The following is a 16,723-nucleotide window of genomic DNA, read 5'->3' as shown; positions in this document are numbered from 1 at the left end:
TCCCGGAAGAGGAAGAGCTCTCCAGCCTCATCAGCATGTTCAACGAACAGTTCGACCTATTTGTCCGCGCCAGGGAGGCGCAGAACACGTTAACCATGAGGCGCCTCCTCTCCCAAGCATCTATGACGCAGGAAATGATAATAGAATTGGTTGGGAGGAAAGACGGTATCCGTCTCTGTCAAGAATGGATACCCAGAGACGAGCTACACAACCTGGAAGTTTCTCTAATGAACCAGAACAACGGCCTAGGTCCGCAGAACTCCACGGCGCAAGTATCCCGGCCTCATTCGCAGCTAGCTTTAGTGCCGCACGCCAGCCAGCAACCCATTCTAGCGACGCCAACGCCAGAACCCACGGGTTCTCAGCTACGAGCTATAGCGCAGGAGTTCCAGGGTCCTATCCCCTCCAACCAGGCTCAGTTTCAACAGCAGCCTCAATCCCAGCCGCGCCTAGAGAGCCAACACTATCAAGGAACTCCCTTGCCGCCGCCGCCACCGCCGCAGACGCTCCAAGTGAGGCCGCCACCAGCTTCTATACCGCGGGAGGTAGTTCAATTATTCCGCCCCAGCCCGCATCTTCAAACTGGCGGCTACAATCCACCCCATTATCCTCAAATGCCGCAAGAATTCGCAGGCCACAACCCCTCTCATCCTCAAAGCAACTGGAGAGGATCAGGGAGGAACTGGAGACGCCCTCAGGACGACACTCAGAGAGTTCTGGAAATAGGAGAATACTTAATGAGAGCCACCAGAGGAGTGAGGAGAGGCTATGGACGCGGGAGAGCCAGAGGGAGAGGCCCCTATTAGATGAATCCTTGCCTAAAAGTTCCTTAAGCAGTGATTCACCTCTAGGCCTCAGTTTAGATATTGATAACCTCTCTGATCCTTCAAATAGAGAATTTTTTCTAAATAATCTTAACTCTGAAATGTCTCGAAATGGTCCTTTGTTTCTAGAAGAAAAATTACAAGTCTTGTTCTCTAAATTTCTCTCTGAATTATCTGGTACTGTTGAAACCATCCCTGGTACTCTTCTTGAATCTTGTGTCAGCAATTTTAAAGATGTCCTGAATCATTCCATTCTTGATCTGTTTAAAAATGAATTCATTCCCTTTTTGCTTGATCAAATCCTGAACAACATAGGTGAAAGTGCCAGAGAGAAGTCCACAGTGAATAACAATGTGTTAGAACAACTGAAGAAACACATAGATGATAAGTTTGAGACTGTTCAAGATTTGATTCTGGTAAATGAATCACAATGTCATTCTAACATGGATACAATTGGCCAAAATCTGAAAGATTTTGAAGAGAAAGTGAGCAACAATCTTACTTCCATTGGTAATCAGATCAATGACCTTCATGCCAATGAGCACAACAGATTTGAACAATCTAAGAGAAGATTCAGTGACATATCTTCTGTAGTAAACACTGTGAGCTCAAAGCTGGATTCAGTGTTAATACCAGATGACAGAGACCATCCCCCTCATCTCTTATACAATAATCCCTTCCAGAATGTCCACCATGAGCAACAACATGAACACAGACCACCTCCTCCTGTTCCTACTCCTGAACCCCAGAGACCACCAAGAGATAGCTTTCCTAAACCTGCTAGCAATACTCCTGACGCTAAGACCCAAGAGGAATTCCCCTACATTGATCATGGAGCAATAGACTTTGAAATGAGGAAAGAACTGTGGAAAAGTATCCCCAAAAATGGAGACTGGGAGAAATTCTCTGGAGAATTGCCTTACAATCATGAGCTTTGGATTAAAAATACTGATATCCTAGTCAGAGACTACTTGATGCTGGATAACATGATAATCAGTAGATTAACAATCTTGTTAACTGACACCGCAAGGAATTGGTACCTAGGCATTAGAGATGAATATGGAAACAAATCTTGGGCTTGGTGGAAGAATGCCATCAGAAATAAGTTTGGCACTGAGAACTGGAAATGGAAAATGCAACAAGAGTTTGAGAATGATCACTTCACCTATGATGGGAGGAAAATCCACAAATGGTTTGGTAATCAGAGAGAAAGACTGAAAGCTTATCAACCTGAACTCAATCAGTATCTTATTTGTGAGAAAATCTTAAAGCAGTGCCCTCCAAACCTTGAGCATGCTATTAAAAGCAGATACAAAAGAGATGCCACTGAAATGAGTTTTGAGGATATGGTTATAATTGCTGAAGAGGTCATAGACAGAGTCATGAAAAGGAACAAGCCTGTGACAAACAATTATAACACTCCAAACAGATCCCAATGGAGAAGCAATCCTGCCCCTGAGAAAACTGATAAGCCAACTGACTCCTCTACCAAAAAGAATCCTGTCTCTGCCCCTGAGAAAGAAAAACTTATATGCCATTTCTGTAAACAAACTGGCCACTTCTCCAGGGAATGCCCTAAGAAGAAGAACAGGATCAATAATGTAGGAATGGATGATGATGATGATCCCAAGAGTGACAATGGAGAAGATCAAGGTGAACCACATAAATCTGAATCAGAACTAGATGAAGAAGAAGAGAATCATAGAACCAATCACATGATTCTTGCCATGGACAATGGAAATGGTGCCAATTATGATCCCTTAGTTGATTTTGACTTTGGAGCACATGCTGTAGAGTGTGAAATAAACCAAGATTTCTCCATTGCTGAAATTCAAGCTGAAACTCATCAACCTCAGACCTGGGACAAATCCTGTCAGTCTTCCCACATAGAAGATGCTAGACTGATGAAATGTAAGCCTGATAGAGGAAAAGCTCATCTTACTGGAAAAGCAAATCTTACTACTGTCCTCATTGAATCCAGAGAACAATCATGTCTTCTTGATAGTGGAGCCTCTTGCTCAATCATCAGCAACAAATTGCTAGATTCTATATTACCAGAATGGGAAAATAAGCTCATGCCAATTAACCATGCTAAATTTCACAGCTGTAGTGACCAATTACAGCCCATGGGCATAATAGAAATGGCTTTGATTTTTCCTCACACTAAAGGTTCCATTAGAATTCTAGCAGAATTTGTAGTCATGAGAAATGCAAGAATTAACTATCTTATCCTTGGAAATGATTACATGTCTCTTTATGGCTTTGACATCACAAACAGCAAAGAGAGATTCTTTACCATTGGGAATGAGAACAAGAGGAAGAAATTCAGCTTTAAGTCTCATCATCTGGAGAAAATGAGCCCTTCCAATGAAATTTCTGCTGTAAAGAAGTCCCATCCTCAACTGCAGAAATTTATTATAGAAGAACTCTGTGAAGCCAAGTTCAGTGATAAGTTGACTATTGAGCAAAAAGAGAAGCTGTTTGAAGTCCTCTACAATAACAACTTTGCCTTCTCCAACACCAACCAGCCCCTTGGTGCCATTAAAGGTCATGAAGTTCATATCAAGCTGACAACTGAGAGACCCTATCCTCCTCTCCTCAGAAGACCTCCTTATCCTGCCAGCCCCAAAAGCAGAGAAGCTCTTGAGCAACACATTGAAGAGCTAGTAAACCTGAATGTTCTAAGGAAAGTTGGTCATAATGAAGTAGTTGAGATCACTACTCCTGTAATCATTGCCTGGCACAATGGAAAGTCCAGAATGGTAGGAGACTTCAGAGCTTTGAATTCCTACACTGCTTCAGACAGATACCCCATTCCTAAGATCTGTGAGACTCTGAACAACCTGGCCAAAGCTAAATATCTGACTAGCATGGATGTACTCAAAGGTTTTCACCAGAATGTCATTGCAGAAGATTCCAGACATCTACTCAGGATTATCATGCACAAAGGAATCTATGAGTACCTGAGAATGCCCTTTGGGATCAAAAATGCCCCCTCTCATTTCCAGAGAATGATGGACATTGAATTCAGAAAGGAAATTGATGAGAAGTGGGTCATTATCTACATTGATGATATCATCATTATGTCAAACACCTGGGAGGAACACCTCAGTAGGATAGACAGGATCCTGAAAGTTGTCATTAACATGAACATGAAAATCTCCTTGAAGAAGTGTAACTTTGGATTTGATCAGATCAAAGCTCTAGGCCATCTTGTGTCTGGTATTGCCATAGGAATAGACCAGAATAAAGTAGCTGCTGTCCTCCAAAAGCCTGTGCCTAGTAGTAGGAAAGAAATGCAATCATTTCTTGGTTTTGCTGGTTACTACAGACAACACATTGAGAAGTTTGCAGAGATAGCAAAACCTCTGACTGAACTGACAAGGATTGATGTCATATATGAGATGACTCATCATAGAATAGTAGCCTACAACTTGTTAAAAGAGAAACTGACCACAGCTCCATTGCTACTGTTTCCTGACTGGGCCCATCCCTTCACACTATATGTAGATGCTAGCATGACTGGTCTAGGTGCTGCTTTACATCAAGTCCAAGTCATTGAGGGAGTGAGAAAAGAAGGACCCATTGTTTTCATATCCAGACAACTGAAGGACAGTGAAACAAGATATGGTGCTAGTCAACTTGAATGCTTATGTCTGGTTTGGGCCCTGGAAAAACTCCATTACTACTTAGATGGCAGTGTCTTTCATGTTGTAACAGACTGCACAGCTTTGAGATCACTGCTGAACATGAAGACTCCCAACAGACATATGCTCAGGTGGCAGATTGCTATTCAGGAATACAGAGGCAATATGACCATAATCCACAGAGATGGGAATATTCACAAGAATGCTGATGGACTGAGCAGGTGGGCTTTACCAAATGATCCTAGTAACCCTGCTTATGACCCAGAAGACAAGGATGATGATAGATTCCCCATCATGGGCATACATGTCTCTACTTTCAAGAATGAGTTCTTTGACTCAGTGAGAGAAGGCTACAAGCAGGACAAGAACACTACCATATTGTCTGAACTTTTGTTGAAAGATGCTAAAGATGCCCAGCTAAAAAATTCCTTACAAGATCCTTGGAGAAAGCTATATGATGAAGGAAGATTCTCTATATTTGATGGCCTCATCTACTTCAGAGAGAAACACAACTCTGTCCTAGTCCTAGCTGACAAAGAAAGTATCAACACCATCTTGCATGAATGCCATGACAGTGTCTACTCTGGTCATCTTTCTGAAGATAGGACTTTAGAAAAAGTAGCTGATACTGCTTGGTGGGATAACTGGAGACAAGACACTAGTGAATACTGCTCTTCCTGTGATAGATGCCAGAAAGCAAATAAAGCCACAGGCAAAAGATTTGGACTGCTCATGAAAATTGAGGAACCTTCAAAACCATGGGATGTTATTAACATGGATTGGGTAACTTCCTTGTCCCCTGGAGGAGCTGCTAGTTTCAATGCTTGTCTGGTAATAGTGGACAGATACTCTAAGACCCCTATATTTGTACCCTGCTTCAAGGATGACTCTGCCATGGACACTGCCATTCTGTTTTGGAACAGAGTAATGCCTAGGACTGGCATCCCCAGAATCATCATCTCTGATAGAGACCCTAAGTTCACATCTGAATTCTGGACTGGTTTACATAGTATGTTAGGAACAAAACTCTCTTTCTCCACTGCTTACCACCCTCAAACTGATGGATTAGCTGAAAGGATGATTCAAACACTTGAAGATATGATCAGGAGGTTTTGTGCATATGGTCTAGAATTCAAAGACAATGATGGTTACACTCATGATTGGGTTTCACTTCTACCAATCCTTGAGCTAGCATATTGCACCAGCATACATTCAACCACTGGAAAACCTCCTGCCATCCTGGAAAAAGGCTGGATCCCAAACCTTCCCAGGAATTTCTTGAAGCAAGACTCTGTAGACATTCATCCTACTGCTCTTGCCTATGGAAAGATCTTTGAGAAAGCTAGAAAACATGCTGAGCAATGCATAACAGAAGCTACATCTTACAACAAAGAGAGATGGGACAAGAGTCACAAAGAACCATCTTTTAAAGTTGGTGATAAAGTCCTAATATCCACAGCAAACTTCAACAACCTGTCTGGCCCTAAGAAGATGAGAGACTCCTTCACTGGACCATTCCTTGTAAAAGCTTTACATGGGAAGAATGCTGTAGAAGTGATACTGACTGAAGAGTTTAGCAGGAAACATCCCACATTTCCTGTCAGCTTGGTGAAACCATACAAAGACCCCAATCCAGACAAGTTCCCTTTGAGACAGAAAGTCAAAGTTGTCATTCCCCCCATGGATAAGACCCCTCAGAGTAAAGTCATACAAAAGATTCTCAGAGACAAGAGATTGAGAGTGGAAAACAGAGATGTTATGATGTACTTAGCTAGATACAAAGGTATGAGTGCTGATCATGATGAATGGCTCCTTGAGAAAGACATCCCAGACTCTGCTATCCTTCTCAGGAAATTCAGAAGTGAGAAGAGGTCTAACCCTGTGGTTTAATTTCTTACAGAAATCCAACCCTTTTGGTGGTAGGGAATGTCAGCCTTAGAGTCATCACAGCTGACCTAAAAGCTGCCTGTTCTACCTTTGTTACATATAAATTACTTTATATCTTTTTCATCTTAAGAGATAACCTTGTTTTGACTTCATATTCTGTTTCCTCATGCAATTTTAACCCTAGTTACAACTTATCAATTCCTTGTAACTATACTCCTTCCCTGAGTTACTGAGTTATGGCGCCCTTGCGCAGTTGTGACGTGTCAGCGCTACCAGGCGCGCCAAACCACATGTACATATGTAAATTACATAAGCAAACTGTGAAAATTTTCGTAGTCAGGATCCCCCTTGCCTGAGGCGGATCTACAGACTTCAGCACACCAGAACCACCACCCAGATAACCCCAGGATCACCACCAAAGAGCCTACTCTACTCCCAGTATACCTACCGTCACAGGCGCCTAGGATATTGACAGTAAGTAACCTCTTTCACTGAACCTTGATTATCTCAGAGGTACAACTCTGTGTCTTGCTTGATCTGCCTTTTCTTCTTGCTTTGCTTCCTCCTTGATCACAGGGCTGTCCCTCCAAATCTATAGGCCTTTGCCTCCATCTTGATTACAGGGCTGTCCCTTCTTATCATCAGGCCTTTGCCTCAAAATCTAGGTTCAGGGCTGTCCCTCAGGTTTCCCTTTAAGAACCTTGACTGTCCAGAGAGAAGTCTAAAAAACTGTGGCTGGATTAAGACTTATCTAATCCAGATACCCTCCTGAGAGGAAGCTGTAGCACTTCTTGCACAGATTAGCAGCACTCTTCTGAAGAGTAGCATTGCCAGTGGACGTGCATTCCCACTAGAATAACCTAGTACTTCTCTTCCTTCTTATCCTGCTTGGTTTCTCTCTCTCTTTCTCTCTTTTTCTTTTATAGTTGTAATTTCTTTATCCCAAGAAATCCAACTATTGCCCCCCCATTTCTTGTGTCCTGCTGTCACTATAGATACTCAGGCTCACAACATACATTTCATTAATGGGTGTAGCATGTTTTATGTCAATCATTATTTATGAAGCTAGCTTGGGAATTTCTCTCCATCATTGTTGTGCAAGCAAGTCTGCATGCTTGTTGAGTTATGTGCAGTATAGCCCAATTGAACTTAGTTTTTTTTTGTTGACTTCTTTATTTTTCATCAGAGGTAATTTGGATAAGTATTCTTCAGAGGGAAATTGTATAAGCATGATATTCCCATCAGATTAAATCACAAGAAAACAATAAATAAGACACAGACATTGCATCAGCTTGCAGGAGATTGCAGGTCAAACCAAGAGAGAGAAGGATTGGTAGGGGCATGAGCTTATGGGACCAAAGAGGAATTGCAGGGGGTGGGTCACAGGGGTAGGGGTAACAGGTCAATTTAAACAAACAAGTGAGGAGTGGGGGAGGTGGCAGGTGCGGGAGGGAACACATCAGGTCTGGTTGAGTCGTTTCATGGCCTCGGGGACGCCGTCTGTAAGCAAAACCGCAGGCCTGTAGCGCATCCCGAGGTCGCAGAGGGTCTTGACAGAGGTGGTCTTGAAGATAGACCAGTGGTAGAGTGAATGATTCTCGATCACAGCTCGAGTCACCTTGTCCTCGGCCTCGATGTGGCACAATTCGAGATACTGGTCCATTGACAGGTCGCGTGGTGAGGTTGGAGGGGTTGGGGTCGCAGGTTTGGGTTGACTGTCGGTCTTCACTCGCTTCGGTGTTGGGGGAGATTGAGTCAAATGAGCCAACGAACCGGACGAAGCTAGTTGATCGACCCGTGACGACCGCTCCTCCTTTGGCGAGTGGGCGTTGTTGTCACCAAAGTCGCCGGAGAAGAACCTGTCCGTCTGTTCGACGAACTTCTCCATGAATGACTTGCGTTTTGGTCACCGGGGGGGGGGTTGGGGTCTTCTTCTTGCAACGCCACATTGTCTTGTTGGGGGCCGATAGGCGGCGACCCGTTGCAGGACTCCTCGCAAGCCTATTGGGTCAAATCATGTGGTCAACGTGAGTTCTTTCTTGTCAGCAAGGAGGGAAGAAAAAATTACCCGCTTACCGTTGGGTGGGTGTCCTCCTGCTGAGACGACATCGGTGGCTTCGTTGGCGGAGGGGAGCTGGTGGGGGATGTCGAGGAGACTGGTCCAGGTGAGCAATGCCCTTCGCCATGGATGTTGGCACCACTCGCCTCCATCAAACGGGTTGACATTCGAAGGTCCTCCGGAGGTCCATCAAAAAATAATCGGAGGGGAGGGCTCCGCCTCCGAAGATCCATTGAAGTCACCGGCATTTGAAGGGCCTCCGGAGGTCCTCCGAAGAATATTGGGAGGGGAGGGCTCCGCCTCCGAAGATCCTTCGAAGTCACAGGCATTCAAAGGTCCTCCGAAGAATATTGGGAGGGGAGGGCTCCGCCTCCAAAGATCCTTCGAAGTCACAGGCATTCGAAGGTCCTCCGGAGGTCCTCCGAAGAATATTGGGAGGGGAGGGCTCCACCTCCGAAGATCCTTCAAAGTCACAGGCATTCGAAGGTCCTCCGAAGAATATTGGGAGGGGAGGGTCCTTCCTCCCAATGGACTTCGGAGTAGAGTGAGATGTCAAAAAATAAGGTTTTATCCGGTCCAACCCGGTGGTCGGACGGATATTTCTGTCACCTTCGAATGTCATTCGAAGTTTTTGCCCCACCTTTGGAAAATCTTCGGATTTTCTTCAAAGATCATCCGAAGGACGGCGACTTCGGAGGTCCTCCAAGTGAGAACCCTCACTTCAAAGGTTTTTCGGCGAAAAACCTTAAAAGTGCGTCCGCCGTGTACCCCAGGAAGGAAGATTTAGGGCCTGTACCATAGGGCATGAAAATTCCATTTTTACAAATCTATATCCCTCAATACTTCTTCAAACTAAAACTGAACATCACCAAAGGACAGCCTTGGGCCCAAAAGTGAAGAATTTTAACAATTGAACCCTCCTCTTATTTTTGACTATTGTGTAGAGGACAAGAAAAGTGGCAATTTTGCAAAATTGAAGCCTATGGTACAAGCCCTTAGTGCCTGCGATGAACAAGCGTTATCTGGCCTTGTTGGCTACTATCTAATTGACAGTGTTGCAGCAGACAGGGATCACCTCGGGGTCAGAATGCGCACCGGAAACGGTTAGCCACTGCGAAACCTCCAACACGTATTTGTCAAGTTCGTAGGCTGTGGGCGCTGGTAGGTTGCAAGGGGATGAAACCCATTCCTCAACCAGATTGGGAAATCAAAATGGCAGAGTCCGTGATTAAGAAGTCCGGGAGACATTGGGGGGTATGCTGTGTTATGTCTTGAGAGAGATCTTCATTTTTTATTGTTGTTAAATTAGGATGAAAGTACATTTGAGTGGGCATCATTGAGGTATAACAAGAAAATCCAAGCGCAGTTGAGTAGAGTTCGGAAATAACTTATATACAGATTAATGTGAGGCGAATCACGATGGAAGAAAGTAGACAGATAGTTGGTCAAGAAATCAAACAATGTGAGAGCCAGTAGGTTGTGACGGGTGATTGCTAGATTCGCCGGCCTGATGAGCTTCCTCAGTGCTTCCATTGCCCCTAAGAAGATCGGTAATTTGGCCGAGACTGGGTAGCAGCCTTTGAGGATTGTTGTTTTTGTCGGTGTTGGCTTCGATTTTTTCTTGGAAAAATAAGTCGGGGGATTTGCTGCCTTTGTCGGTATCTTGTTCAAGATTCAATCGCCAGTATTTGAACCGTTTCATCAGCGTATAAATTGTGACAGCTAAGAAAGCTCCGAGCGTCGGACCAACCCTTATCGTGCGCAAAATAGTCAACAAAGACAGATCATACTTTCCTACTGAGTGCTAATATTTTCAAGAATAATCATTTACCAGAACACCCAATGATCGTCTCCAAATCCCGTAATGACAGATGGTCCGAAAGCCCTAGCTGTGTTCGTAGCAGCTCCAGTGTAAACAACGGCCTGAACGTCGTATTTCAGTAAGCTTTTCCAGGCCTAGACAGTGTTGGATTTGACATTAAGCGCGTACAAAAAGATGTCCAGCAAAAAGGGTAATTCCAATACCAAGCGGTGCCAAAAACGTAGCACGATGCTTCTCGACTGCCAAAAACAGCACGGATAAAATCAAAGCGCATGTGATGAAGCATTCAATGAAGACACCTTGTGCTAAGTTTGTGTCCGCTCCTAGTGCTGGGGTTACTGCCAGAGGCCCGGGTAATAAGATCTCGAGCAATCCACATGCGGCTGAAAATGATTGTTTTCACATTATGAGTCTACTTGATGGCTGAATGTTTTGTCTGTCGCGAATTTTTACTTACTGATTGCGCCCGCAAATTGAGAAATGACATAGAAAAAAAACCTGGTAGGACTAATGACTCCAACCAGAAGCAAGGCAAATGAGACGTTTCTAAAATGATAATAAGTGTTTGATTAGCATGAACAAGAAAGGTTTAACCGGCGGAAGGGAACAGATGAGTGCCGAAGCAACGAACGGATTGAATGCTGCCCCTGTAGCACGATAAAAGATCCAAGCTGAAAACAGCAAGCTCAATCCCATCGAAACCGAGATATATGTTAATTGCTGCCAGGTTGATGATTTCAATTTTTGACGAAACACAAATCAGTTCGGAAATATTTCTTGGCGGAATAAAAAAAACATACCTCAATGCTAGCCACAGTGTTAATGGCACTGGCACCTTTGCTTGTCTCACTGGCAGTCTGCGTAGCCGCACGAGCTAGTGTCGCGGAGTTCGAAGTACCAGCCGCCTAAATAGGTCATAAGAAAAAAATAAATCCAACTGTGCACCTGTCTAATATGAGTTAGGTGAAACACATCTACTAACTTGGATGCCTCCAAGTCCCAGGAGCATGAAAGTGAATGTGCCCACGAATTCACCGAAAGCTGCCACCATGTCATTTCTGAAATCGTCAGGATAGAGGAGTTTGTGAGTATTTGAAAGGTAAATATGACTGCGCTCGGGCGCGGACGTACTTGAATTCTCTTTGAAAGTCTTGTCGACTGAATTTCAGGTGGTTGACTTTCAATCGTGTAACGGTGACTGTGTGTGGCATGATGTGTTGTGCGGCTGTTCGGAAAAGATGAAAGTGTCGGACGTGGATAATAAACGAGACAAGGAATGGATCCGTTTAAGGCTGGTCAAAGATGTTGGCAAACCTTATTCTTTCTCGCCTACAACTCGGCAGAGCTCTTGTGCACAAGCCAGCTAGGTCGTTCTGCTGTGGACTAGCGCTGCAACTGGCCCGTCGGAAGCGGAATGGAACCTACTATGGAAGCAAGGCCCAGCCATCTCATCCGCTATGTCTGGTACATAGTTTGCTTTGAAATCCCCCAACTGTGAGAAAGACCGACTGAATCGCGGAAGCGTGCTTCGCCAAAAGAGCATGCGTGCAGGTGACCATTGTATCCAGGCAAGTCATTCGGATCAAGCGATATGCTAGCATCTCTCGGATCTGGACACCGAGCAGGGATTCTCCATCGTCAACGCTATATCTGTGGGCACGCGAATGAAGGTCGTCGGTACACACTCGGTCCGTTCTGGCGAACGCGGAGTATAACTTAATCGTCAGTGATCATCATGTGCCCGCTCGCCTCATGGCTCGCAAAAGAGTTGACAATTGCTAGCAGCCGTCATGACTCCCTAGCTCATGTTCATTTTTGAAATGCCTTCAAAGAATCATCAACTCCACCAACATCTTGTAAGACTCTTGTGGGACAGGCTATCCCAACTCGCATGCATGAACCAGGTTACCAGGATTTCTGATAACCAGCAGCGGAACATAATTTTGGACCGAGAGATATTCAAAATGACTGGGTTGCTTCGAGTTTCACTTTGAACTTGATTTCTCCTAGGCAAATAAAGGGGAGCCGCTACACCACAGGAGCGATTGAGAGAAGTCGGGATGTTGCCCAAACAGTCGCAGGAATCACGCGTCCTGGCAACCACTAGGACCGCGGGGGAACGTTGTGGTTGTCTTGATGGCCACAGGACAGATTTTAGACGGAATGTATTCACTGATGTCCTCATCAACCACGATGGTTGCGGGATCTGGGGTTTCTGGGACGTCAAAGTCCCTTTGACGGAAGATTTGGCGTTGAGAGGACGGTGGCCTCAACCCAGCCGTTCTTGGGATACCTGGGTTATCCTGACGCTTTCACCGGTGTGAGAACTCCTTTGGGATGGGTTGGCAGTCCTTTGAGGGGGAAATAACAATATGATATTCCAGCTAAGTAATACTACTGTTACGGGTGGTTTGAAAGACCTGCCCCTCTATTATACCACAGAATTCTGACAACAAATTTATTTATTGTTGTGGTGTGACTTTATGACGGAGAAAACTTGTATGTAGTAGTCTCTATCAGACCTAGATCAGTTTTAACAAGTAAAATATGCGTATACAAACTCTATATGGCAAGATGGGCAAAGAATATAATCAAGTGAGAATATGTTTTTGTTGGGGTTTAATGGTTTCAGCAGAGGGAAGTGATGATGGAGTGTGATATGAGATTTCTATGTTAATGTATGATGACTGTGTCTTCCGTGATGATGGCAATGAACACTGAGCTGGGGTGCCTGGGTGATGATGGAAAAATGGTGGGAGGAGGGCCTCCTTATATATTCTTTTCTGAGTTATTTTTGCTGGTGAGGGCTGCACTCAAGGCATTTCTGCTGGTGGTGACCCTGTGGATTACACTGCCTTGTGCAAGGGGTGCATAACTTGAACTGATGTTCCACATGACAATGTGTGATTTGTAATTTTTAAGGCAAAGGCCGCCTAGGTTGGTTGCACTGCCAAAGTGGTGGCTTTCTGACCGCATGCATCAATGTAAGGTCCGCGCAAATCTGTTGAGTTGTTGAGTGGAGGCCTAGTCAATGCAGTTTCCAATGTGCAGGTTGCGTGAGGTGATCTGTAGCTAATAGTGGAGGCCTTCCTCACTAGTAAATCTAACTATGCTCTTATATATATGCATGCCTTTTATTATTTACATGACTTTCCACCTAGGTATGGCCCGTACTAAACCTATATTTGTAAATAACTTCCAAACTAAAAGAGCTAGCTGGGTAGTTGAAGTGAGTGACTGGGGTTAATTTTGTATGAGGAATCTATTTCTCTGATAATATTCCATCATATGCAAGTATATTAGGCTGTGAGTTGAGGTTTTGGCAGTTTTGTTGCGCGCAACAGATCTGGATCACCACACCGGCGTCCGGAGGACATTTGCTGAATCCATGTGGTCAATAGGACGCTTGGGTTGCAAGGACAGCCTGCCCAAGCTTCCAAACAACATTTTAGGATCCACTTGTTGATAGGATGCCAGGGTCCCTGGGACCGCTTGACAAAACGTCAAAAAGACGTTTTCATTAACCAAAACTTCTCTATGACAGCAAGGTCCCCCAACTTGAGCGTTGCTGGAACGGGATGGTCTGACCAACCAGTTCTGGATGCTCAGGTTGTAGAAACTTTTTTTTTTTTTTTGCTTTCCTGCGCCCACCTGCAAAGATGCTTTGCCACGTGAGCGTTCGAGAAGACAATTTGATTTTGATTTTTTTTTCTTTTTTCTTTTTACCTTTGATGTTTTTTTTGTGTAACAGTGGAAGCTAACTGTTTTGCTTAGTTATTAAGTGTGCAATACCACATGATTGGTATAGCCAGTGTTGTGTAGTATAACTAGGAAGAAACACCTTGGAAGGAAGCCTTCTGGGAAGAATGGGCTGTGGGTTTGAGCCTGCAGGAGTTCCTTTTGTCTATCTGCACTTACGGGATTATCCTGTTGCCAACGTTGTGGGCTCAATCCCTTGACGCGCTTCTAGAGCGCGGAGGGAAAGGCGTCAACTTAATGTTGCCGGAGTTATTGGCAAACCAAGGTGCAGAACCCTTGTTGGTCCAACAACGTCGGCACGCCCACCCCTCTTCGCCGGGATGCGGTTGTGACAACCCAAGCCACGCCAACCAATCCTTGTGACAACCCAAACCACGCCAACCAATCCTTTCGTGGTAATTTCTGACCGTGTCAGAACGTTGCCCCCTGCAGAGGAAAGCAACGTTCAGGGGACGCAAAGGCAGAGTGTCAACAGAATGTTGACCTGCTCCTGTGGTGTAGGCTTGTAGATTGAGGCTAGCCTGTCACCTGTGCCAGCAGTTCATTGAGTAATAAAGGGCGCTAGCAAGAACAAAGAACAGCCATGGTGAAGGTATATATCCCAAACTTATCAAGTCCCTTGTGGGCGCAAAACGCTTGCCTCTGAAGGAGGGACTCAAGGAAACAATGGAGTCTCTTGGTCAACACCATGGGAGTTTGTGTGGCGCTTGTGTGCAAGTGCCATTGCACAATATTGTTTAAGAAACCTGTTAGATATATCCTGGAACTTGAGCCTCAATGTATGCTGAATTCATGATGAATTTATGTTTAACTTATGTGTTGGAATTCTGGTACGCTCTAGTAGCGCTTCGCTTTGCCCTTGCTCTGCGCCTTTTTACCGATCTGGGGTGCGCTCTAGTGGCACTCCACGCTCCGCCTCATTCTCCGCTCTCCGCTAGTGGCGCTCCACGCTCCGCCTCATTCTCCGCTCTCCGCTGTTCCGATTCTAGAGTATGACATCATTGATGACATCATTCAGTCATGCGATGATAGTCAGCTCGATTGTTTGGGATTCCCTTCCTTCTTCGACTCGCTCCTCCCTCCCTTCTTTCTCACTATTGACAAAACACATTCTTCACACTCTTACTCACATCTCCGAGTACCCTGTCGATCCTGATAGACTTGAATGTCATCCTCAAGTCTATTAATCTTAAGCTAATAACAACTCTAGTTATTCTTCTAAAAACGCTCAACTCCTCTCTACTCCTTTCCCTTTCCGTCGTCACTTTCTCACCCGTTCGTATTTCTTTTATTCTCTTCCCTCTTCAAAATTCGGTCAATCTCAACTCCTCATAATCTTTGACATTCTTTGCTTCCGATTACTCGACAGCTCAATCAACTCTTGTCGACATCATCGGCATACTTTCGATCAACTTCCTTCTGATTCTCATCTCCCAGAATCCTGATCATTCGGTGAGAAAAAGAACACAATCGTTTGGACCGATTCATAATGTACTAATTCTTTCCATGTTTAGCGATCCTACAGTCCTCTTTCTATAAATCCTTGTCTGGCTCTCTATTTTATTACATATAAAATCTTCTCAACTGGTATGACTATTTCTTATTTCTTATTGTTGTTCCAATTGTTCTAACACTTGTTATTAGTTCTGGTTCTATTTTTGGCAATCTAAATCCATAGTTTTAGTTTTATTATTATGCTCAATGAGCTGAATGCACTTTTGAAAGGAGTTGAATTCAATTGAAAACCAGCTCCAACTTGAATCTAGGTATTACTGGAACTATTTTAGAACACATTTTCAACTACCTTGCAAAGCAATATCTAATACTTGGCAAAAACAAGGTATTTACCACAGGAATCATATATTTCTGGAGCTGGCCCCTATCATCTGTTGGCAGGTACTTGGCACCCGCGGGCAACGATGGGAAGTTACGTTATCCAGTTTGCCTAGATATCATTCAGTTATCCAGTCCTATGTGGTGTAAAATCCTACATCAATTGAATCTGTGGGTGTCAAGAGAAAGGTATAATGTTGTTTAACAATATGGACCCCAATTTATTCCAAGGAAATCCTCTTTTTGATGTTAAAATAATGCTTTTGTGACCAAAAATCAGTTTTCTGGTCTAAGTTACCCAGATAACTGATTTTTGGTCACAAAAGTGATATTTCAACATCAAAAATAGGAGTATATTCAAAAAAAAGTGGGACCATACTGTTAATCAACATTCAGCCTTTCTTTTGACACCCACAGATTCAATTTATGTTGGATTTCACACCCCAGAGGACTGGATAACTAAATCACACCTAGGCAAACTGGATAACGTAACTTCCCATTGTTGCCGCGGGCGGGTACCTGTGGGAGTGCGCAGGTATTCTCCGGCGGGTGCGGGTGTCCAGTCTGGGTCCAAATTCAGGCAGGTACCTGCGCACAAATTGCCATTCTGCACAGCTCTGCTTGCCCCTAGTGCCAATTGGCGGGTACTAGGTACCCGTGGAAGTACGCAGGTAAAAGCCAGCGGGTGCCGGGTATGGGTGCAGGTGTCCATTCTGGTTCAAAATTCAGGAAGGTACCTGCACCCGCTGCGGGTACCCAGGTGCAAAGTGCCAGCTCTATATATTTCATTCTATCATGTGTTTATCATAAATCCCAAAAAGCTCAAGATATGTTAGTGGTACACAAAACGATACATGTATAAGTTTGTGTGACACATCCTTTAGTTGCTGAA

The 16,723-nt window shown here is 44.4% G+C and overlaps 1 protein-coding gene across 1 annotated transcript; it reads right to left on the bottom strand.

Moving 5' to 3' along the window:
• Nucleotides 1-9,870: 9,870 nt before the first annotated feature.
• On the bottom strand, nt 9,871-11,450 carry PtA15_14A150 (uncharacterized protein; the record flags this gene model as incomplete). The annotated part of the gene is made up of 8 exons (XM_053162837.1): nt 9,871-10,168; nt 10,249-10,340; nt 10,408-10,622; nt 10,697-10,785; nt 10,871-10,959; nt 11,040-11,144; nt 11,222-11,297; nt 11,371-11,450. The coding sequence occupies 8 exons, from the start codon at nt 11,448-11,450 to the stop codon at nt 9,871-9,873; spliced, it is 1,044 nt and encodes a 347-aa protein (XP_053026823.1).
• Between the last annotated feature and the right edge of the window lie 5,273 nt (nt 11,451-16,723).

This window comes from Puccinia triticina, chromosome 14A (assembly GCF_026914185.1).
Source record: "Puccinia triticina chromosome 14A, complete sequence".
Taxonomy (NCBI): Eukaryota; Fungi; Basidiomycota; class Pucciniomycetes; order Pucciniales; family Pucciniaceae; genus Puccinia; species Puccinia triticina.
This window is presented reverse-complemented; position numbering and strand designations above follow the sequence as displayed.